This window comes from Pavona decussata, unplaced genomic scaffold (genome assembly GCF_977016875.1).
Source record: "Pavona decussata unplaced genomic scaffold, jaPavDecu1.1 SCAFFOLD_38, whole genome shotgun sequence".
In the NCBI taxonomy this organism is placed as follows: domain Eukaryota; kingdom Metazoa; phylum Cnidaria; class Anthozoa; order Scleractinia; family Agariciidae; genus Pavona; species Pavona decussata.
Window position 1 is genome coordinate 1,021,070 of NW_028145460.1, and position 23,931 is coordinate 1,045,000.

Consider the following 23,931-nt stretch of genomic DNA (forward strand, 5'->3'; position numbering starts at 1 on the left):
CTTTTCGCAGTTTTAGCTGCAAATTTTCAAATTTGCCGCTTGTCATAAAAATACACGGCTTAAGACCATTTCCATGGAAACGGTCCGTATGGTAAAATCCCGACCAAGAAAGAGCCAATCAGAACGCGCGGATTTACCTCAAGACTACCTTGCCATATAATAATGTTGCTTAATTATCTCTAAAAGATGCGTGGTTACCCCCAATTTTCTTTATGGATTCCAACAGCCCTCGCTAAGATCTGCTTTTCCCGCATAGTCATAAACCGTGCAAAAATAACTTTAAAGCGCGCACTCACATCGCTAGGAAACAAACAAGATTCATTCTGGTTAGCAACAACAACAACAACTACAACTTGGAGACGAAAAAAACAGGGTTCAGCAAAAGAAAAGGTTGTGAACGATAACTCTCTGTAATGTAGGTTGTCATTTACTCAACTGAAAACTGACTCAGCAAACAGTTCCCTGTTTAGGTTATAAAACAAAGGATCAGTGGCTCGGGTGCACTAGTGAGGATACAAAACTGAATGCAAGGCTGGCACTACGGCAAAGGGCAGATTTATTAGTGGCCAATATTTCGAGTAATAGAATTAGTCTTCCTCAGGGCCAGAGCTATACTGAAGGAAAATATAATAACGGCTCCTTAAATTAAAGTTTGAAAAATACATGGAAAAACATGATTGGCTAATACATGATATGATGACAGCGTACTTGTAAATATGAAATAACAAAAATATAGTAACGGCAGTACTTCATGTAAGCCTACGTATGAAGCGCCTCGATCGTGCTTAACGACCTCCCGGGTTTATCCATAGCTCGATAGTGCACGCTGAGCTGTTTAGCGTTCATTAACTGGGAGTTTCTACTGGGAGTACCTCAGCGTATTGGCATAGGTTTGTTGACTTTATTGGACATTAATTATCCTCGACTATCGGAAGGGAACGATGCAAGCACAAGCTAAGCCTGGGTGGAGAGAGAGGGGAGCGGGACATGGGAAGTATGAGAAGGAAGAAATTGTACCATTTTGGAAGAGGTCGATATAAAGCCAAAGGCATTATTAATTCAATAATGCTTACATGACTTAATAAAAGAAAACAAAACAAATTACTTCATTTAATATTTTTGGTAAGCGTTTTCACACTTTCCGTGCATAAGGTTTACACCGTGAAAAGAAACACAGTTAAAAGCAACTGCGCACAACTGAAAATTTGCGCAGGCGCTTTAAACGCATCCTCGGAGACCCAGGGGCATTTAGTCAGGTGGAAGAGATTTTCATGGGCGAAAGTTTATAGTAAGAACGGGAGAGCCCCTGGGCAATTACTCTTACCGAACCAGTTCCAGAAGCATTTGAATTCCCCCCTTTTGATTGGTCAGAAAAAAATTAATTTCTGGAACTGGTTCGGTAAGGGTAATTGCCCAGGGGCTCGTCCCGTTCTTACAATAAACTTTCGCCCATGAAAATCTCTTCCACCCGACTAACTGCCCCCGGGGGGAGCACTTGGGTTGAGTTTTACTGGGCATGTGCCGCTGGCCTCTCATAGCCCCTGCCCCATTATAGTCTATTTTGTGGCCAGTTACAGACCCCATCTTAGTCACTTTGGGAAAATGTAATTTTCGCGATCCCAACTAAGTCACTTTCTATTTACGCATCTACTTTGTTTTCGACCGGTGGTTTTCTGCTATTGTGTAACTGGTTTATTGAAGTTGTGTTTTCAAGAAGAGAATGTAATGCAACGTGATTGTTACATTTAATAAACAACAACTTTCTGACTTTTTTAGCCGAGACCATTTTGACTCCCTACGTACTAGAATTTTCTTACCCCCAAAATCCGAAAATGTGCGACCCCATTCTAGTAACTCTATTGAAAATGCAACCCCATTATAGTCAATCCAGTCCTGAAAATGCGACCCCATCCAGCGGCACATCCCTATTAGCCTCTTATAAGGAAGTGCCCCCCCCCCCCGAGTAACTGCCCCTGGGTCACCGAGGATGCTTTAAACGTAGCGCACACAATTATTTTAACCAAGGAAGTCTAATTGTACCTTTCAAAAAGGGGTCTCACATTTCAATAGCTTCGTAAAAACAAGATCATTTGAAAGCATTTTGCAGTCGTTTCGCTGCATATCTTGTATAAGTAGTTCTACTACAAATTCAATTTCAGTGTCATAGTAGAAAACATGTAATAAGTTCAATATCTTTAAAAATACTGAATTACGTGTACTTCTTATAACATTTACTTTCCCATTAAATCCAAAATAGATTATCAGCAGTTCAAAAATTTTGGCACCCCTTTTGTGAAAACAGGCTCATAAGCCAATTCGAATAATAAACCCCGTTTCGTGTTTTAACGAGAAATATAATAACTTATTGTACGTCATTGTGGTTTGTTTTACTTTAACAGTAACACGACGACAGGACTTGACGCTAAGTGCTGTAAGCCGATAAATAAATTCCACTTGTAAATTTGCCATTTCAGTAAAAGATATCCAGTTTCTATTTGTCCCTTGTATAGCAAAACGAAGATTTCCATCGCTCCTCGGCAAGCATGCCGGTTGGACGCCTGGGTCACCGGTGAGCCGCCTCTACTGGATAGCTGACTATAGACACAGCGTCTGCGGGCTCAATTTCTTCAGCTTCACTCGGTGTTGGGGAACGAATGACGCTCAGAATTGTCGCCCACACCAGACTGAAAGCCAGGCAAAAGTTCAGTTGGTGAGCGACTGGTATCAGTTTAAAATTCACGACCTGCGAAAACAATAACAAGTTCACAGCTTATAAGGAATCATAAGGAGAGCTTCTGTGTGCCAGAAAGATTCCTGCAAGTTTGCTTTTGAAACGTCTCGGAATAAAGAAGGACCATGAAATAATATCACGGCGGCGCGAAGATATGACTGCGAGAGAAGACGCCTTTTCCGGGTTTTCTTTCAATACAATAAAATATTGTTTTTAACACGAGAAAATAACGTTCATATCTTCAAGACACCGTGCAATTTTCTTTTTATTATACAGATAAATCTATCGCTCGCCATATTTCACCGACTGAAAAAGCGGGAAATGACGTCATCGATATCCTCACTGGTGATGATATGGAAAATACACCACTCGGGTCCCGGATGTAGTTTCGGATGAATTTTACGAGTGGTGTATTTTCCGGTAAAAACACTCCGTGTCTATATAATAGATAAGAGCGAAATACTGAGTTCAAGGTCCGTACTGTAAGTTACGGAACGAGTTTTTTTCCCGTTGATTTATGGCCCAAGCGCAAAAACAAGGATCCGTAACTTACAGCACGGACCGAGAAAACGAGGTTAGTAAAGATATTTATTATATCTCTAAGGTTAATCGGGCGCGCGGGAAAGGAAACTAGTTGAGGTTTAGCGGGCCGTACAGTGAAATACGGCCCGCAAAATTCACCAATCACACCGCGTGTACTGACTGAGAGATATAATAAAGTATATGAAAGAAATGTGATGTTGTTTATAAGCCTGGGTCCAGTTGTTCAAAGCCCGATTAAACTAATCCTGGATTAACGCGACTTTGACTCGAGTTTAATAACTAATCAATGAAGACTGTTGAAAAAGATTTTTGTTCCTCAGTTTTGATTTAGACTTTTCAGTCTTTACTGTTAGCTTTTAAAAGCATTCTGGATAAGCGAGATGAAAACCTTGGTTAATTTTAATCGGCGAATAGCGTTAATCGGCTTTCGAAAAACTGGGTCCTGGTGAATAAATAAAAGATGTATTTTTTCAGTCAGTTACTCGAAAAAGAAAATCCTGGTTCTATGACCTGCCGATAACTAGTTCGGATGCTTTACCACTGAGCATCCGAACATCTACGGCGGTAGAGCATCCCAACTCGTTATCGGAAGGTCCTAGGATCGACTCCCGTTAAGAGAAATAAGATTTCTTTTTCGAGTATGCTTGTGTCAAATCTATCAAGAATAAAGTAGTCTGATAAAAGATAGTTTTTAGGGGAATGACAGCACGCCGCGCCGAGGCCCAGCTTCCAATCAGGAGTTTTCTGGCACAACAAACTTACCATAACTGCAGGCCAAAGCATCCAACACGCTTTGAGGGTTGGCCAGTATAGAGTCTTGAGTCTGTCCACTGTGTCGTTATAATTAAGACCTTCCATTGCCCCCATACTGAAAGAGAACCAGTTTGCCACTGCATGAGGAACGAGGAGAGTAAGGTTCAAGATTTCCCGTCAACTTGTACGAATTAATCAGAAATCACGAAAAAGAACAGGTCTCCCAAACAAACGTTGTTTAGCGACGCTACTGACTGGGCTTATATCACTGTTACGGCGTGTACCATACTTTCACTTCTTCCCCCTAAATTCATTTCACTGGTGGGTATTAACATGAGCTAAAGGCGTTTACGCCTGTTGTGATTGGCCAGAGCAATTATTTTGGCGTGTACAGATTTCACGCCATGGCCCCGACCCAAATATATTCCCGTCCAGCCCTCCCACTCAGTCAATAAGTACACATTATTTTGGTCTGGACGCAAGACGACTAATACGATTTTGTGAGCTGATGAGCTGCGTTTGTTTCGTAACAAATACAGAAAAGTATAGAAAGGTCATCAAATACGCTACCTCTAGGCTGTGCTTACCACCTCAAGTTAATGTAAAAAAACCGCAAACAAAATTTGTAATTCACTTGTTTGGCTCGTGTTCGCTTTTCAGGAAAAGGGGAATCAAGGAACGAATTATTACAACTATCTTTTAAAACGACGTCACAAGCCCCCTGAAATTTTCAGCGCAGTATTAAACCTACCTGACGTGGTAAATGGCAGTTATTAACGGAGCCCAGTAACCAAAAAGATCAAAAAACGTTTTCACAAATGGCGCAAGGGAAGCCCGTGCAGCAATCTGAAATAACGACAAAAACATTCCTTTTTAATACATAATTCATCACCTAGCAACACTGGGGTCAAGTTTAAAAAATTCTGCTCCTATATGTTTTTCGGAGCTTTTTGGAGCTTCAAAGCTCTTGGACGTACCTGCTTGATATATAGCTTAATTCTCAGCATGTTTTATCTTAAAATATTTGGAAAATATAATTCTTGGAGGGGGGACAAGGGAAAGGGGACGGGCATGTTTTGACACATTAACGGTTCTAAGTTAACGATCTTTAAGGATTAACAACGGCGTGCTATGGATTATTTATGGAGGTACAATACTAAATGTTAGGGTATTTACCATTTGCCATTTTTGTGTGTCTGTATTTCAAGTTGGCATATTGTATTATTTTTGGGGATAATTTAACTATTATTTCAATCGTCAGGCACAAGTTTTCCCTCAGGTATCTTTCACGACCCTACTGGAAATAACAGTCAGTGTCCATGTTCTCATGTGGCATCTCGGTGGTAAAGTGGTTAGCACGTCGGCGCTTCTCCAGGAACATCCAAGGGTCAGTAGGGTTGGTGGCCAGGTTGGTTTCTGCATTACTGTGTTACGTCCTTAAACAAGGAACTTTGCTTCACATTGTCTCTCTTCACCCAGGTGTATAAATGGGTACCGGCGACATACTGCTGGGGGTAACCCTGCGATGGACTAGCATCCCATCCAGGGCAGGGGCTGATCCAGAAAAAGGAGGCCGAAGAAAATGTGGCGAGAGCGCATTCCACCCCGTCCCCCACCACCCAGATGAAAAATTGATATTTGTGGAGATTCTGCTTTACAGCAATTCTTGGAGCGTTTGTGGCCAAAAGTTAAGGCTTTGGGAGACAGACTTTAAGCGGATATTTTAAAACGACTGAGTGCATAATACCACTCGAAAGACGGTTACAAAAGTTAGAAGAAAAAAGGGGGGCTGCAGCTCCCTTACAACCCCCCCCCCCCCCTCTCCCCTGCTCCTGCAGGGGGGAGTAGCAATACTCCTAATTGCTTCATGTATGGTACAGAAACCAGCTTAAACTCTAGTCATGACTGGGCTACTTAGGCTAATTGTATTGCGACTTCACATTAACTTTGCTGTATTCTTTTGATATCCTACCTTCTTTACAACCAGCCATTCCAAAAAGTTGAAGTGCACATGAGCAAGAGGAGCCATTATAATTGAAGCATAAATGGTGGCCCTCAGCATGCGCTGCCAGAGAATGCACAAAGTTAGTCAGAATCAGGTAAATGAATTCTGAACCTTGAAGATAACAGTCACTCACAAACTTTCTGTTTTCAGGGCTAAACCCCTTAACACAAAAGTTGAAAACGATAAGCCCGATTTAGGATAGAAAATCTAAAGGAGGGTAGAGGAGAGGTAGAGGAGGACAAAACCACCGTGTTTGTGAGGGCCACTTTAACAAAATGAAAGCACCAAGGCCCGGTTGCAAAAAGCATCTTTAGACAGGTGGGAGCTGTTTAATTTCTGCAACTGTTCCCTCCTTTGGGAGGGATTTTCTCACGTTCTCTGTGTTGCCTATCCTCAGTAAACTGCCTTCAGCCGAGTGATCCATTATAGCATCTGAGAAAATCCTTTGAAATGCAGAGAATGGTTGCAGAAAACTGCCATGTACCTTAAGATGCTTAATGCAGCCTGGCCGATATCCCGTATAGTAATAAGCATCTATAATCACCAATAAAGTGAGGAAGAAGTACAACAAAAAAGCAAGCTGCATGATTTCACATTAGGAAAATATATTATAAAATCCAATACTTCGAAAGGCACAGCTAGAACCAGGAGAAAGATAATAATAATTAGTAGGAAGTTTAGGCGGCCGGAACAAAAGGTGAAAAGCATGGTTCATTTCCAAGCTGGTGCAGCTGGTAATAGAAGTAGGAAAACCATTGGAACATCATGTAACATTTTGCAAGAATAAACACAGAGAAAGGAGCCATGACCAAAGAAGTGGCATTTAGGAAAGTAAATGTGCAAAGCAAGGAGATCAGACCCCCCCCCCCCACCCCCTCCAGAAAGGATAGAAAAATTTTCATTTGGTGGATCCTGCAATTGACGCTGCCTGACATATATAGTGAATATTGAAGGTGAAAACAATGGCTGGAGTCAGGAACAGTTTGGAAACACAATATTCTAGTTCACAGAACAATTACAATATTGTTCCATTACCTTATCATCAATGGCATTATTTTGACTAGCAACAGATTTTTGTGCTATGTAGTCTCCCACTGCATACAACACTGTAAAAAAAAGTCAAAGTGGAGAGGTCACAAGCAGACTTAATAACTATGATACATAATTAAACATTCCAGATCATCTCAGGTCTACTTCATCCCGCCATCTACATCAACTGCTTCTCACTCTTTCTTTTTACCCTAAAACAATATCACAATGGAACAGTCCTCCTTCATTTTCCATTCATTCATGCATTAGTTCTCATAGCCCTCTCACAAGGGGTAACAAATGGTCCTTTGCGAGCATTTGCGAGCATGTGTCGGACTGAAGGTTTTTTTTGTGAGCACGAGCAGCGATCAAATTTGTCTTGGGAATAGCGAGCACTTTAGAAAATACAACTATAATAATAATAATAATAATAATAATAATAACAACAATCTTTTATTAGGAAGCTCCATCACTAAGAGTGGTTTACATAGAGGTCCTAAAACTAGATATATATTACATGTATAAAATGATACAACTAGCTATATAGGCAAGCAGTGATCAGCACCGTGTAAATTTTTTTTCACTAGCCGCAAAGCTTTAAGACGTTATTCTTATTAGAATGTGTTATTAGAATGTGTACTAGTAGTCTTAGTGACACCTCTACATTAATACGCAACACTTTTACAGCTTATCGTGATCCTGGTTATGGCATGTATAATTGCGTTAACTTATGCTATTTTTGTGTGTTTTCAACTGAACTTAACAGCCAGATTCCTTGGAGTTCACAACCATGCAGTCAGATACATTTATTTCTGTTCCAAAAAACCTACAAAGCACAATTTACTGAATTTCGAGCATGCAAGCAGTTGCAAAAATTTTGTGAGCACTCATTTAATTTTTGCAAGCAAATCGAGCAAAGGCCAAAGTTGGCGAGCACTAGAAAATTTTAAGGGACCATTCGATACCCCTCTCATATAAGATGTTGCATACCGTATATACTCGAATAAGCGCCGCGGCGCTTATTTAATTTTTCATGTCTTCTGTGCGGCGCTTATTCGAGAGTGGCGCCTATTGGAGGGCGGCGCTTATTTAAAAGGCTCTTAACACAAAGACAAAATATTTTGATCATAGAAATTAATTTACTGCATGCAGAGTACAGCAACCGCTGACAATCTCCTTACTGAAAGAGAAAGAGGGAGGTTGGGCTTGTTGTACTGGCAAAGTTTACAGACTTCACGCAAAAACTGAAGAACGCGAACATTTTGAAGAAAGAACTGAATGAAAGAGCATCGAGATATACTCACTTTGAACTGAAAAACATCGCTATTGATGAAAACAAGTCCCATTGCTGGCTTAGAATAGGTTTGCAACGATTACAGTGTATTTTTATCATCTTATGGAAATATTCGAATAAGCGCCGCACCGGAGCTGCGGCGCTTATTCGAGGGCGGCTCTTATTAACCACTCCGCTCCGTGTGCGGCGCTTAATCGAGGGCGGCGCTTATTCGGGGGCGGCGCTTATTCAAGTAAATACGGTAAAGTAAGGTGATGGATTGTTAGCCAATCACAAGCCTTGTTAACGTTACCCTTGCAGAAGCCAATAGGCAAGATAATTTAATAACCAAATTTGCCTTCTCAATCTTCATGCAAGTCATTGCTATGAAACGCTTTGAAAACATTTCTAATCTTGTGCAGGATAACTGATATCAAAACAATGTAAAAACAAATAGAATGATTCAATTTGGTTGTGCATATGTACTTTCACACAGAGGATGTCAAGACATGGCAAGAACATCAGTCATGCTGCTTGATCTACTTGTCCACATTTTGTCATTTGTGTATTACCAGAATACAGACTAGTTTCCAATGCAGCCGTTTTTAGGGCTTGTCACACAACGCTTGGAGAAGTGTTGTGTGACAACCCTAAGACCAAATAAAGGCGCACTTGAGGTAAATCCAAGCTGTTTAATTTGTTAAAAAATGATATGCCAAGGCTTGTATTATTACACCCTTTACCTCCTGAGGTAATACACTTTGTCCGGATGGGATATTTCTCCAGCATCTCGTTATACCATGTAAATGGATTCCGTTTTCTTGAAACTGCTGCTAATATAAGTATGACAAAATCATGATAAGCTTAGGATCGAAGCATGTTTTACAATGCCGAATGGAATTTTATAAGCTGAACCTAAAACAAAACCGTAAAATGAAAGTGAAGGAGTATAAATATAATGTTAGCTTTAGTCTTAATTAAGCTTAATTACCTTTCGTTCCGACGGTGGTCCCGACACGTCTGCTCGTAGATGGCCAATTATCCAGTCCACTTCGAAGTTCGAAGAAACAACGGTTTGCTCTGCCGGGTCTCGTCAAATTACAAACTAATTTCGACCATCGAAAAGCCATTTAAAAAAATTTTGGTCGTTACATGCACGGAGGACCTCACTCTAATTTGCCGGGCGAAATGTGCTGTTGCGCAAACCAGCAGAACTCAAAATTATGTAAGAGCAGGAATTTTGCCTGGACGTCAGGACAATGGGAAGTAGTGTGCCCGAGCAGACCTGGTACGAGGAAAAAAATTATCATCTTTCTTTCCACGAAATATTCCCTTTTCTCGTCGCAGTCCGAACGCTTAGCCAGGAAAAGTTTATCTATGAAGTTTTCAGTATGTCATTGCGAAAATGTATAAGTATTCCAAGGCCAGTTATTCTTAGATAGTGTCACGGAGAAAAAATCTGAGTTCGAATTTTCCTTTACCGAGTATGGTTGTTCCACTGACTGAAAAATACATCTACCGTTAATTCACTAGGCTTAAGGCATAACGTCACGTTTCTTTCAATATTTTTTAAATACAGCTAATAACACGCGAATAAAGCAGCACATGGATAAAGCAGCAAATAACAAACTTCATTATATCTCTCAGTTAGTAGGAGCGGTGTGATTGGTCAATTTTGCGGGCCATATTTCACTGAATTTGAAAGTTTCCTTTCCCGCGTGCCCGGTTAACCTCAGAGATATAAAGGTAGGGATATCCTCCTTTTTCCCGTTGATTTATGGCCCGCGCGCCTCGCGCTTGGGCCTTGAATCAACGGGAAAAACTTGGTCCGTAACTTTCAGTGCGGACCGAGAAAACGAGGTTAGTAAGAGGTATTTACCATTATTAAAATTTTGTACGAAAATATCTGAAAGGACACAACGTGTAAATAATGATAAATTTATAGAACACGAATCCGTTCCGACCGTTCAGTTTCGACACAACAATCTATACGACATTTTTTGAACAAAAGAAAACACACACGAAACAAACAGTGGCAAAGAACTAACTCCTAGCGTGGCTCTACATTTTATCATCGATATTGCTCAAACAAGTTTCAAAACTCGCAGTTTGAGGAAGAGGATAATTGAAAGTTTAACTTTGTTATGCTTGTGAATGAAGTACAATTCACACTGTCGCGCATTGTCGCAAGCCTTGTTTGTTGTAAAAATGCTTCAATTTGCGGTAATTTGTACATTTACCTAAACAAACATTCGCCTGAACGTGTTGCTCGTTTGGTTGTAATTAAAGAAGTTTTCGGACACCTTTCTCGTCCCAAAGTGTATTTATTAGTTTTAAATATTTTGTGATTTAGGAAACACTAAGCGCGAAGGAGAAGTAAAGGAGACGAGTGTCTCCGCTGCCCCATCGCTAGTGTTCGCAGCTTTGCCGCCAGCCACCAGCTATGCAGGCTACCTCATGTGATCAACACTGAATATTTTCTCACCTATATATAAGAACAGCCTCTAATACCTCCCCAGATTCTTACCAAGGACGCTTTGCTGATTCGTGGACGTCCTCAGTTTCATGCGCAGACAACTCTACACGCGTGCTCAACAGGATGCGCGCGCAAATTTAATTTCGAATGGAATGAAAAAAAAGAAAAAGGGGTTTGTGACGCAGCTGTTGCTAAGGCATTTAATCTTTTGCTTCGGTTACCCTTGCTGTTTGCAGCAAGCTTTCGAAGTGAGCGTTTTGTGGGTTATTAAGCTTATATATACGGCTATAATTATTCAAAATCAGAGAAAAATCGACGATAATTTACTGAGAGGTTAACTTGCGGATTTTCTTCACTGAAAAGAGTTCGCTTGAGTTTAGAGCTCGTGCGAATTGTTCGCCTTACGGCGCGGGCGACATGTCGTCGCGAAAAATCACCAGCGACAGCGGAATATGTCTTTCTGCTGGAAAACAAAAATCTAAGATCCCCGTCAGAGATTCTCGCTCCAGTAGTGATAGCGAACACAGCTCAGATGAGGAGAGCGGACACGCTAGGCGCTACAGCAAGAGGCAATCACGGATCCCTGTTCTTGCTTCCCGCCAAAATAGTGGGAGTGACTCATCTGAGGAGGATCACGGGAGATCCAAACCAACAATGACGGATTCAGGTGCAGACTTTATTCTGTTGCTGTTTAAAAATTAAGGTGGCTATATTTATGAGCCGTTGTTGGTTTGTAGGTATCAATCTAAAGCAACGGGCGGGGAAAGGCCTATCTACGAAAGATGTATTCGTAAAGGCGCCTCAACTCTCACCTCTTGTGCATGCTCGGAGAGAGAGCCAGCCGTCCGTAACCAAGCCTAAACAACTGAGTCCAAGGGAAACACGCGCAAGTGCATTAAGAAAACAAGCTCAATATAAAAAAGCAGCTTCCTTGGACGCCAAGAAAACTGTAAGTTGTTTTTGGTAATTTAGAAGGAGCGTTCAATTGAGTGAAAATATTTCTCTTATAGTTACTTAGTTGTCTTATTATTTATCTTGTATTTTTTTATATAAGTTTTAATGTAGGGCTCCTATTGATAACAGATATACTTTTTGTATTTTGACGGGATTACCCTAGTTAAATAAAGGTTTACTACTAGGGTTTGTTTTGGTTTTACGATGAAATAAACTCGTGATAACTTCCAGTTGACAAAACATTCTAATAGTTACCTCAACGGAAGACTCCGATCCTCACGTTATTATGATATGGGAACAAAGCTTTTTCTCAGAAACCACGTTTAATGACCTTGAAATCAATTTTATGGTAACTGCTAACGTAACACGTTGTAACAACAGCTTTTAGCGGACTAAGCGTTTGTTGTTAACAGTTACGCTCAAAGTTTAATGATAAGTTTCATACAACTCGCCCAGGGGTTTCAAGTTTTGATTACAGTCAAAGTCTAGTTATGTTTCATCGTTTAACCTTTATTTCTCTTACAAGTTCCAAAAGCTCATACACTTTGTGATGGCTTGCAAGGCTTTTAAAATATTTTGGTAATGTTTAAAATGTTCATAAAGACAAGTTGTGGGGAGGGGAGGCCTAGGGAGTAGGCCTTAACTAATGAACACCATGGGAGTCCAGGAGAGGCTCGAAATCCTACTCTATATTAACTCAAACACTTGCCTTGTGGACTAGTATATGCTTTTTTTAATTAATTAATTAATTATTTATTTATTTATATGCTTGTTTTGCCAAACTTTACATTACAGATGGCGAGAACACCTAAAAGAAACCATGAGACTTATTAACACTTAGGTTCTGTCCCAAATTGCAAGATTGGATGTACATATATATACGTGAAAAAAATCAAGAGGACGAAAAAAAATAGAAAAAAACCACACACACAAATAGAAAACTTTAGATGACAACTGGTAAAAAAATAATAACTGGTAATAAAGAAGTTTGTAGCTTGTCAGTTTTGAAAGAGGCAAAGGATGAAGCCCTAGTTATTTCAGTTCTTGTTTAGATAGAAACAATACTCAGTGTTGCATCTCTTCCAGAGAAATGTTAAGACATCTCCAGTCGGCCAACGCGACCTTGTTGTGGAGAATTTGAGCGACCAGGAGAACCATGAGAAAAGTGGGAGTGAGCTTGAGATATCGATCTCAAGCGAGGAGAAAGAGATGCAAAGCGGTCCACTAGAGAATAAAGACGCGATCGAGTAAGTTGAAAAACTAAATCGTTAATGCTGCTCAGAGATTTTAGTTGATAACTAAATAATATTTTTTAGACCTCAAATTTCAAGTTTTCTACCTCCTTCTGCATGTCGATGGAGACTCTTATCCATGAATGACAGAATGTTCAGGAAGGTGCCAAATTGTTCACGCACGATATCTCAATCCTAACATAAAAATGATGAGACAAATAACATACAACTTTTTCACAACCTTTGGTTTCCAACAAAAGGTCGTCGTTGACTTCCACTAATCAAGGGCTAAGCCCTAAACGTCTAGAATTTAATTTCTTCAAAATGCTTCAGTAAATGAGTGCCACGCAGCTAACGAATATTTTCGTTCTAAGTTTTACCAGCCACTATCTCGGATCTAACTATCTATTTACCTATCTGTCTGTCTGTTCAGCTTGCTTGGTTGCTAGGCTACCTATCTATCAATTTTCTTACTTCGGACTTATTTGTCTGGTTATTTATTTATGATCTTTTTATTCACTTAGCAATCAAAGTAACGAGGATTCGTTGTCAGAAAATACTCCTTCTCTTGACGCGAGCTTCCTTCCGTCAAATGAAGAGAATTCTGGGGATGAGAAGGAGCCACAGAACAGCTCTGTTCAAGAAGAAAAGGGATCTGATCAACCTCTGGACCTACAGTATGAAGATGAGCCAGCTACTGAACAGGAGTCTGATGATAAGAATAGGTTTGTTGAGTTCTATGTTCGGACCGCCTTGCTATCACGGCCACTCTCGTTTGGCCTAAAAACAAGGTCAATCAAACAAGAATATCCTATACATACGACCAGATATGGGTGTCCCTTAAGTAGAACGATTAACCAGGCTTCTGCAATACTTTTCGGGCATTAATGATCTCGATCCCAGGCTTTCTCTTCTTTGTGATGTCTTCCGCCCCTGCAAAAAAAATCTGCGAGGATGCCACACGCTCGTCCCAAGAACCTTTCATTCACTGAATCAACGTTGTCCCATACAATCTCGACTCCAATCCGTATTAGGAGTGCATTCTTCCTACGTCGAACGCAACAAGAGAATAATTGTTCATATGGCGTTAACATCAATTTTTTATTTTCACTTTTAAGGGAGCAGGCAGCTTGTTTGATGCAACTTGAAGAAGAGCCTAAAATAGAGGAGAAAGAAGAGGATTTACAGTCTGATTATTTAGATGACAGTTTTGACCAGGAGTCATCTGAAGAGGACAGAACGCCAACATTTGAATTCAACATGTCTCCCCCCAGTATTGGTAATAGTGGCTGTGAAGACTTAAACGAAGTTCTGCCTAATTTAAGAGTTCGACATATCGGAGATGAAGATACTGCGTCTGATCAGAGTGAAATAGAAGACGATCCGCTTACGTGCGAGGAGCCTGAAGGCGCCACTGGAGGGATATTACAGAGTAAACAGAGTTGTTGGAAATTCTTTGCTGAATTACCCAGAGACACAAACCATGAAGTTGCGAAAGACGAAACATTTAAGGCTGATGAAGCTACTGAAGAACATCTTGACCTAGGTGAAGTCATTGAAATAAACAATGATTCTAAACTGGCTGTCGACAAAGAGCTCGATCGCATGGATGAAGAGATTTTCGGCCTACTACGTTCATCACCACAGCCTTCCAAGGATAGGTTACCAGGGCCTCAGCAAGTGTCGATTGTATATCCCGGTGACAATGACGAGGAAAATGTCAGCCCTGGGACTGACTCTAGAAAAAGAAAAGTTCGCATTGCTATTGAGCCTGAAGTTTTTCTTGTGCCTTTTAGCTCAAGAGAGTTCGATGAACCGTTATTTGAGGATACAGAAAGCGCTTCATTGGAGAATCGATTTGAATCGCGTTTCAAACACCTCAACTTGAATCCCCTCTCTCGGGAGTGTGGAGATGAACCTTATGGCGGTGTAAAGCAAGATATTTCTGAAGAAATGATCTTGGAGGATTTGGATCACGATGAAGAGGACTATTTAGCTCCTGGATCAAATGGTTTCTACAAGAAAGAAAAGGAGCAACACAATGGTGGTAGGATAATAGAAGAGGTGCAGTCAGCATCTGAATCGAATACTTCCGATGAGAATGAACTCAGTGTCAATGAAGGGAAAACAGAAGATACGCTTCACTCCAATAAGGAAAATATTCCTGTCAGGACTGACGAAGATATGTCAACGTGTGGAGTTCAAAAGGGATCGCTTTTTGAAAACGTCAATTTGGATCCGTACTCTCAGGAGTTAATGAGAAACGCTGAAGATTTGCCTAACGACTCAGAGGATTACATTCAGGGAGGGCGAAGTTTAAATGTAGCTACAAAGGTCGATCATGTAGAATATCCTGGAGCAAATGGCGTCAACAGGCAAGACAAAAAACCGAAAAATGTGTCTAACGTAATGAAAGAGAGGCAGTTACCTTCCGAGTCGATTTTTACCAGCGAGAATGAAATCACAACAGAAAAGATGGGATGTGGGATTTATCTTCTCAGCAAAAACATTTCGGTCGACGGTGAATGCAACAAAGACCTACCAGATCAAAAGAATTTGACTTCAAAGGACGTTCGTGTGGATCCTTACACTTCGGATTGTCTGGATGAAGTAGATAATTTACTTGATAGTGTGGAGGAAGACATTCCAGAAGAAATCACTTCTGATGACAATGATCTTGATAAAGCGACTGATACTGAGCCCTTGAGTTTTGTCAAAGGTTGTAGCTTGGAGAAAAGTCAGGCTGAAGCTGTGGCCGAAACAGAGTTGCCTTGTCAGATGTGTTTTAACGGTAGAGATTCCCAAGATCTAGAGGAAACGAAAATGGGACATGAAAATGAACCCAGGAGTAAGAACTCTCAAAAGGCTGATGAAGAGACAGTCCTTGAGCAAGGTGAACAGGAAATGAGCGCTGTATTGCATGCAACACTAAATCACAAACCACCGACTGCCCAGCTTTCTATGATAGTGGAGTCACATAATGGGAATGATGATTTTCAACCTAATGGAGATTTCAACGTTGCAACGCATCGTACTGACAAGTTGTTCTTTGAGGATACAGACTCTAGTGATGCAACACTTTTAACAGGTGCCAAAAAACGACAAGATGATTTTCGTGGTGGTAACGTGGTTCTTATGTCCATGAAATTTGAAAATAATACAAAAGAAACAGAACGAGGAAGTGAGGCTGATGACGAAACAGAACTTGAAGGTTTAGCAGAATCAGGAAAGAACACTGAAAGTTCTCTCGAAAAGGACAAAATGAAAATGGACCCAGAATACCTCTATACGATGGACAATCTTCATGCGGAAATCAAAACTTTAAAAGAGCACAACGAAGAACTTAATCTGGAACTGGAAGATAAGAACCAAGAGAATTATACCATTCAATGCATAATCAGGTCGGTAAATATTGAGAATGAAAAGCTTCTGGATCAGGTTGAGAATTTGGAGGATGAGCTAAAAACTGCGCTTTCAGAAAAAGGAAATTTGGAGTTGGAATTGGATAGAAGAAGCTCCCAAGAGGCTGCGACTCCCGAACAAATGACTGCAGTTGCTGACAAACTTGCCACAGAAATAAAGTCATTGAAAAAACATAATGAACAGCTTAAACTGCAGCTGGAGGAGAGCGATATGCAACGCAGCAATATGGACAGCATCGTTGAGCAGCTTAACGTAGAAAACGAGAAGCTTTTAGAAGACATGGATGGTTTGGCAACTGCTCTGTCCCAGAAAAGAGCTAAAGAAGTGGAATTGGAAGAGTGTCTTAAAGAGGCAAAGAAGGAACAAGAAATTTTGCGAAATCGTTCCATAGATATCAAGAGTGAAATAGAAGAATCCAACGAAGAGGAAATCAAGGGTATTGCTGCCGAACTTGGACAACTTAAGGAGCTGCATGCTAAAATTAGTGATATGCGTCTGGAACTCTGTGGGAAAAAGGAACCGGAATTTGAAGTCTCCTTGGAAAAAACGGAAGCTTCTCAATCGCGACTGAGTTTGCTTCAAGAGTTAAGTGCCGTCGTATTGTCTGTTGTGGAGATGAGTGAAGATTTTAAGGATACCATGCTTCAAGTGCTGGAGGATAGTGCACGACATAAAACGGCTCTTGATACCGACTTAAAGGAAATTAAGGAAGAATATCTCAAAACTCTGGACCAACAGAATATGGAAATCATGTCCTTAAAAATGTACAATGAAGATCTGGAAATTCAGCTTGAAGGAAAGTCTATAACGGAAGAACGTGGCGTAGAGATTAGCCGGTTAAAGAAACAAAATGAACAGCTTAAACTTCAGCTGGAGGAATGTGATGTGCAAAGGAGGAACATGGACTGTATAGTTGAACAGCTTAACATTGAAAAGGAAGAACTTTTAGAAAATATGGATGGCTTGGAATCTGCTCTATCTCAGCATAAAGCTACCGAGTTGGACTTGAAGGAATTTCTTAAAGAAGCAGAGAAAGAAAACGAAAGTTTACGGGATCGTTTGAAAGACATTGAGACTGAAAGAACAAGTCCTAACGAAGCGGAAATAATGGATATTGCTGCCCAACTTGAAACACTGAAGCAGTTGCATACTAAGATAGATGTTATACGTAAGACGTTCTGTGGAGAAAAGGAAGTGGTACTCGAGAAGTGCTTGGAAAAAACAGAAGCCCCTCAATCAAGGGTCAGTTTGCTTCAAGAGTTAAGAGCTGTCATGCTGTCCATTGTACAGATGAGTGATGATTTGAAAGATAGCCTGTTTGAAATGCTGGAGGATCAGTCTGCACAGCATAAAATAGCTGTTCATACCGACTTAACGGAAGTTAAGGAAGAATGCCTCAAAACCTCCGACGAACAGAACACAGAAATTAAGTCTCTGGAACTGCAAAACGAGGAGCTTAAAGGTCGGCTAGAGGAAAGCGATAAAGAAGGACATAACGTGGAGTGCAAAATCGAGTCAGTTAACGTTGAAAACGAGAAGCTATTAGAACGCATTCATGTCTTGGAGAACAAACTTGACGCTGCCCTTGATAAGAAGAACGATATTGAAAAGGAATTAAACGAAAAGAACACCAAAGATGAATACAGAGAAAGAGAATTGTCAAATCTAAGGGAAACCTTGAGACGGAAGACGTTTAACTGGGAAGAAATGGACGCTTCTTTAGATCAGTTATGGAACGATAAGCAGAAATTAGAAGAGGAGCTCGGTTTCATGACAGCGTCACTGGAAGAAAGTGAAGCATCCAAGTCGGAACTGGTAAAAGAGATGAACAGAACGAAGCTTCACTTAGAAAAGTTGAAAGATCAGCAAGCCGATTGCAACAATATGACTGATTATGCATATCTTCGTGAGCAATGTGAGCATTTGAAAGGTTCATTGGAACTGAGTAGGCAGAATGAAGCCTGGTTAAAGAAAGAACTTGAATCCACGATGGCAAGATCTTCTCCTACCGGGATTGAAGCTCAACAGAAAGACCAATATAAAATCCGCATTGAAGAATTAGAGAGAGAAAATACGTCGCTTTTGCAAAAACTTGCGAGATCCTTTGACTGCGAAAAAAAGTCTGAGAACGTCTCAAGGAATTTACAGAGAGAAATCAAAACAATACAGGAAGAGCTTCACCAGTTTCGTGATGAAAGCATCCATACTCTAAGAAATGTAAACAGGGGCAAAATAGGCCACAAGAAATTGAAGAAACGCCTAGTTCGTAATGAAGAGGGCATAACATCCTTGGCAAGGTCTTTCCAGAAAGACCTACAGGAAAAGAAGGATATGGATAATGAATTAAAACGCCAAATTCAGAACTACTTTCAGCAAATCAAATCCTTAATGAAGCAAGCCACAGAGAATAAGATTGATGAGAAGAAACAGTATGCAGGAGAAGAGCGAATGGTTAAGCAAATGAAAGAGCTGAAGAGTGTCTTGGAAACGACTTTACTAAACGTCCAGAAAACTGAATCTGAATGTGAAATGAACCGGTGCAATCTTAACCTGCAGATACAAAAATCCCAAGAGTTAGAGAATAAGTACCAGGAGCTGAATAAACGTCTACAAGAGATGGAGTATGAGTTGGATGTTAACAAGAGGAGGCTTAAAGAAAAAGATGACAGAATTGAACAGTTGAATCTACAGTTGCACAGTGAAAAGGAGGATAAGTTAAAGTCACATGATGCAGCAGAAAGTAGATCAAGACAACAGGTAATGGATAAAGAGCATGAGATCAACTCACTTCGTAGATTACTCGCTGATAGCGATGAGAATGTACAGAACATGCAAGAAAAGCTGTTAAAGATTAAAAAAGACTTCGAAAGTACGAAAGAAACTTTGGCGCAGAGAGACAAGGAATTAGCGAGTGCTAAAGCTTCTCTCTCTGATGGAGATCAACTACTGCATACCTTCAGACAGAGTTTTACTGATCTGCAAAGTGAGCTGGAGGAGACTAAGAGAGGCTTGATAGAAAAGAGCGTGGCTTTAGAGTATACCGAGAGATACACTGAGATGTTGTTTAAGTCGGCAAAAACTAAAGACCGCGAGATAGATTTGACAAATAAACTGGTGACTAGAGTAGCACAAAATATGGATCGAGTGGAGAAGCTTCTGGAAAAGGAAATGGTGAAAGCTGTAAACGAATCGTGCCAAGGAGCAACCACAGAAAATGAACTGTCTGGAGACCAATCGAACGAAGGCAACACGAAAAATAGCTTGCAAAGCCAACTTCAAAGCGTCCTTGAGGGTAAAGACAAGACAATTCAGCAGTTAGAGTCAGCTTTAATCCAGCTTAATCAGGATCTAGAGATGACAAGTGCTTCCCTGAAGGAAAAAGACAACGACCTGCAGCAGGTAGTTACTGACTTCAAGAGGCAAGAGACGGAACTAGAAATTTCCAACGGGAGAAGTAGCAAATTAGAAGATGAAACGAATTCTATGCGAAATGAGTTGACGCAGTTGAATACACTCCTCTCTCAACGCGATGATGAAATGAACGAGTTGAAAGAATTGGTGGCTACAAGAGATTCTCAGTTGAAGACGAAAAGTTGCCAGGTAGAAAAGTTGAAGATTCTTCTACAAACCAAGGAAAATGGCATTGAGAGAATGAAATACGATCTTGCTAAAGAAGAACACGAAAGAAAGTCATTAACAGAGCACCTGCAGAAGAAAATGGACGAAATAACGCGTCTTCAGCAAGCGCTGGACTTCACGAAGACAGGACCATGCAAGTCACCTGCGGATAATCCAGGCATCATTGCACATATGAAAGCGTCTGGACAGTCGGAGATAGATTTGGAAGGTTTGAGGAAGACACTAGGACACAAGGTGTGCAATGGTAAAGGGGAGATAAACCATTTTGGAGGTGCTTCTTCAAAGCTCGAGAAAGATCTGGTGGAGAATAATTTTTTACAACCAGGAACGAATGAACAGCTCACGAAAACAAATCTTGGTGACACACGGTTGCGTCAATTGGAAGAAACGTTTGAAGCTTACAAGCAAAACGCATCTGAAAAAAAATCCAAACTGAAGAAGGAAAGTAACGCTTTAGAAGAAAAATCCAACAATGTGGAAATTAATTTGTGTCAAAAACAAAAAGAATTTTTAAAGAGGCAAGAACTGAAATCTACCGAGTGGGAAGGGAATGACAATCCTTTACACGCAAACATACATCATGAAGAGCGGAGTTCTTGGAGCGCTGTAAACGAAGAAAAAGAGCAATTTAAAGTGGAGATTGCACAGTTAGCTGGAAATCAAATCGCTAACGCGATGACTGACAGAATGCATCAGATGGTGACTGACATGTGTGCAATGCAAATGGAATTGGAAAGTCAGAGAGATGAATACTCTACGCTAACAAACAAAAACAAACATCTCAAGGAACGTGTTGAAAAATTGGAAAAACAAGCCTTGAAAAAGGACAAGATACATTCAGACAGATTGAACAATGTTTTGGACAACGTGCGAATGAAGCGAAAGGAGATACAAGGTCTGAAATCTTTACTGAACGTGAGAGAATCACAGAGAGAAGCCAGCATGTCTGAGGTAAGTTCACAATGACAGTAGTATTCCCAGTGAATTAGGTGGTCACATTTTGATCCAACCTTCAGGTGCTATCACCTGAACTTGAAAATTGCAGTCATTTCTTTCCCTTTCCATATGGATTTTTCCTCGCTAGCTGGTACACAACAATATGCTCCGCCGATCTTGTTTATTTCATTACCAGCTTTGACACTAGCCATGAGCCATACCTTTGCAACACTGACAACAGAAACACCGATCGACGAAATGTATCTTGAGCCAAGTGATCCATCTGTCAGGTCGGCGTTCAACATTTTCTTGGCCATGGCTGGATGAGATGTGCTTTTCCATCGCATGGTTATCTACTTAACCCACTCCGCTCCATTCCCGTCTCCCTCAACTGCACTCCCCGCACTATAGTATTTTGTCCATTTTGCTCTCCTCAAAACCTTTTTTTGTTGTTCTTGCAGCAGCCAGAAGCTCCATACGTGGCTCACAAGAACACAGTGGGACCAAACAGTGGAATGTGCGCCCCTGACAGCGAGTAGACAAAATGACGTGTTTCAAACATATGTTGATTCGTTTGGGAAGTTATTTTCGTCATTGTGAGATGACATTAAAGATTTGTTTCGTGTAAATATGTACATATTATATTTTTGTAACGTTTTTTATCGAGGAAATACCCGAGACAACATTTTGCAAGTGTTGTGGTATTTTTTATGTAATTAATAAAGCATGCAGTGCTCATATTTTGGTTTTCGTGTTCCTGCCCGTCGTCTCTTATCTAAATGTTTGTCGGTGACAAACTTCCTCTCAACCCATCAATGCGTCTTAACCGATATGATGCGATACTGGCATTCATTAAGACACGGTAATGCCTTTAAATTGAGGCGATCCACATCTTCACACGCATTGCCGAGACTGTTCTACAGTTCCAGCCAAATGCAACCACATGGATAGTGAATAGCTTGGCTATGCCTAGCTGAAGAGGCATAACAAGGCCGCCGATCGAACTACTCATGCCGTTCGATGCCTCGGTCTAATAATCTCCGTTATTTTAGCTGGTAAATCATGTTTGAAAAGATCGAGTCGATTGCATCAGTGCCCCATAGACGGCTGATTAACTAGATTAGTCCTTCTGCTAGACGTCTGACCTTCTGCAAGACTTATGCTTGACTAGAATAGCCCTTATAGCTAGTATCCTGTTTTATGGCCGTACTACTGTTACAATTTTCTTTTTTTTTTCTTTTGCAATGATGTTGTTGTGGCAGTGAAGGCGCTGTTACACTGGGGAATTTTTCTTGCAACTTTTCCTGCAGTTTTGTCCTGATGCAAGTTGCACGAATCGTTACATATTGTAACATGTCCTATGTCCTAAAATAAACATGTCTCTCAGGTTTTTTTTCAACAGTGACTGAAACAAAACCAATTGTGAGAAATCTTCATTTTAGGGCATGTTACAATAGGCAATGGTTCATGCAACTTTATAGTCAGGGGGCCAGACTACTCTATCATGCTTAAAAATGGCCTTGACATGGACGGCTTGATATAAAATTTTAACTAATATCACTTGAAAGGGGATGTATTATAGAAGCCTTTGAAGCTGTACATTTGTATTGTTTCAATATCTCCACACTTGTTTCGCCCTGTCAACGTAATGCTGACAGGATTTATCTTTACCTAGCTAGTTTTATTTGGTTAAGTTGTGGTCATGTGATCAATACTGGGCCGTTTTCAAATAAAACGTGTAATATGAAAACATAGAGTAGAAAATTAATGCATTGCAGCAAACATAGTACATGTACAACGATATCCTTGACACGTATGAAAATTAGTATAACGTGCAATTTAGGTCACGGAACCAGTGCGGCCTACACTTATATCTTTAGCTGCTAAACTGGAAATTTCCCCTATAATTAACTGTAATGACCTTAATTTTATAGATATATAATATAGATATAAAATAAAACAATTCCATATCACAATTAATACCTTGCAGAAAAAGTCTTTTTTTTTTCTTAATTTAAGCCTTATTAAATAGAACGCGCGTCATTTTTGTTTTGTTAATATCCTGGATGTAACTAACCGTTGAATTCAATTTTTGAATATTCTCTGGGAAATTCACCTCAAATTTAACGCGCACGCTCTGGTGGAACTGTTTTATGCTTTCGAACGATTTTCGTTGTTAGTCTGAGGTTCAGAAAGTGAATATTACTGGATATTTTCAAAGAAATTCCGATAAACCAGGAAAGGAACGTTTTATATCGTGAAATATTCACTGATTAAGTCATGATTCGCCATCACTGCAAGTTCACATCAGCTGCCCTGCTTACGTTCGTGCATCGTAGAAGGTATGTCATACTATTAAGAACCCTTAATATTGAAGTATTCAGGTTCACTGGTTTAGAAAAAACGGGTAATTTGTTTTGCTTGATATGCAAGCGTTCTCGTTTTGTGTATATCAGAGGCCTAATCCAAACAACTTTGTCTGTTCTCTTATATATTATCTAAAGTGCCTTAGGCGTTCGTTGTTTTTTTTTTATTAGGTAACGAAGTGATTAATTGTAAGCATGGATCCCATTTTTACTTCCAAATGTCGACTACCTGCCTTGCAAACAGATTTCACAAAGCATAAGAAAAGATGAAGTACATGATAGGATGTTGTCCGAAATTGAGAACATTGATGTGTCTTTCGAGAAGAAACCACTGTGTCACAGAAACTGTAGAACCAGATACACTCACAAGAAAGAACTAGAGAAGTATGCCTTCAAGAGAATGAAAATGGAAGATGAAGATGAGACAAGCTTAAGTGCATCAGAAATGAAGACCACAAGTAGGTCCGGCCAACCAATCGACTTTAAAACGTTCTGTTTCTTATGCAACAAAAAGCGTGACCCGAAAGGAAATTGGCAGCTTACCTTGGCTTCTATTGAAACGAGACAGCAA

The 23,931-nt window shown here is 40.3% G+C and overlaps 3 protein-coding genes across 5 annotated transcripts in view; 2 read left to right on the forward strand and 1 right to left on the reverse strand.

Moving 5' to 3' along the window:
* Positions 1 to 23,931, forward strand: part of LOC146483453 (glycine receptor subunit alphaZ1-like) — a 178,975-nt gene that overhangs the window by 137,255 nt on the left and 17,789 nt on the right. The gene's annotated exons all lie outside the window — the stretch shown is intronic.
* Positions 2,210 to 9,587, reverse strand: LOC146483472 (uncharacterized). Of its 2 annotated transcripts, none has more exons than XM_085105635.1 (7): positions 9,326 to 9,587; positions 9,078 to 9,167; positions 7,068 to 7,138; positions 6,000 to 6,092; positions 4,779 to 4,873; positions 4,037 to 4,142; positions 2,210 to 2,743 (listed from the first exon to the last, which is right to left on the reverse strand). In XM_085105635.1, the coding sequence occupies exons 1-7, from the start codon at positions 9,462 to 9,464 to the stop codon at positions 2,564 to 2,566; spliced, it is 774 nt and encodes a 257-aa protein (XP_084961761.1). In that variant the 5' UTR covers positions 9,465 to 9,587; the 3' UTR covers positions 2,210 to 2,563. The 2 variants fall into 2 exon arrangements, with proteins under 2 accessions (XP_084961761.1, XP_084961762.1); XM_085105636.1 differs by having other exon boundaries at positions 2,511 to 2,743; positions 9,078 to 9,164; positions 9,326 to 9,585.
* LOC146483473 (uncharacterized) lies at positions 11,010 to 21,751 on the forward strand. 2 transcript variants are annotated; one of them, XM_085105637.1, is made up of 6 exons: positions 11,010 to 11,477; positions 11,548 to 11,759; positions 12,851 to 13,011; positions 13,521 to 13,721; positions 14,115 to 21,009; positions 21,456 to 21,751. In XM_085105637.1, exons 1-6 carry the CDS (start codon positions 11,228 to 11,230, stop codon positions 21,531 to 21,533), a joined length of 7,797 nt encoding a protein of 2,598 aa, XP_084961763.1. In that variant the 5' UTR covers positions 11,010 to 11,227; the 3' UTR covers positions 21,534 to 21,751. The 2 variants fall into 2 exon arrangements, with proteins under 2 accessions (XP_084961763.1, XP_084961764.1); XM_085105638.1 differs by having other exon boundaries at positions 21,459 to 21,751.

Excerpts from the sequence above, each read along its gene's own strand:
- LOC146483472 (XM_085105635.1), bottom strand. The coding sequence starts at position 9,464 with ATGGCTTTTCGATGGTCGAAATTAGTTTGTAATTTGACGAGACCCGGC. Across the intron at positions 9,168-9,325 it reads GACCACCGTCGGAACGAAAG|CAGCAGTTTCAAGAAAACGG; the intron begins GTAATTAAGCTT and ends TACTTATATTAG. Across the intron at positions 4,874-5,999 it reads AATGGCTGGTTGTAAAGAAG|ATTGCTGCACGGGCTTCCCT; the intron begins GTAGGATATCAA and ends TCGTTATTTCAG.
- LOC146483473 (XM_085105637.1), top strand. The coding sequence starts at position 11,228 with ATGTCGTCGCGAAAAATCACCAGCGACAGCGGAATATGTCTTTCTGCT. Across the intron at positions 11,760-12,850 it reads CCTTGGACGCCAAGAAAACT|AGAAATGTTAAGACATCTCC; the intron begins GTAAGTTGTTTT and ends CATCTCTTCCAG. Across the intron at positions 21,010-21,455 it reads GAGAAGCCAGCATGTCTGAG|CAGCCAGAAGCTCCATACGT; the intron begins GTAAGTTCACAA and ends TTGTTCTTGCAG.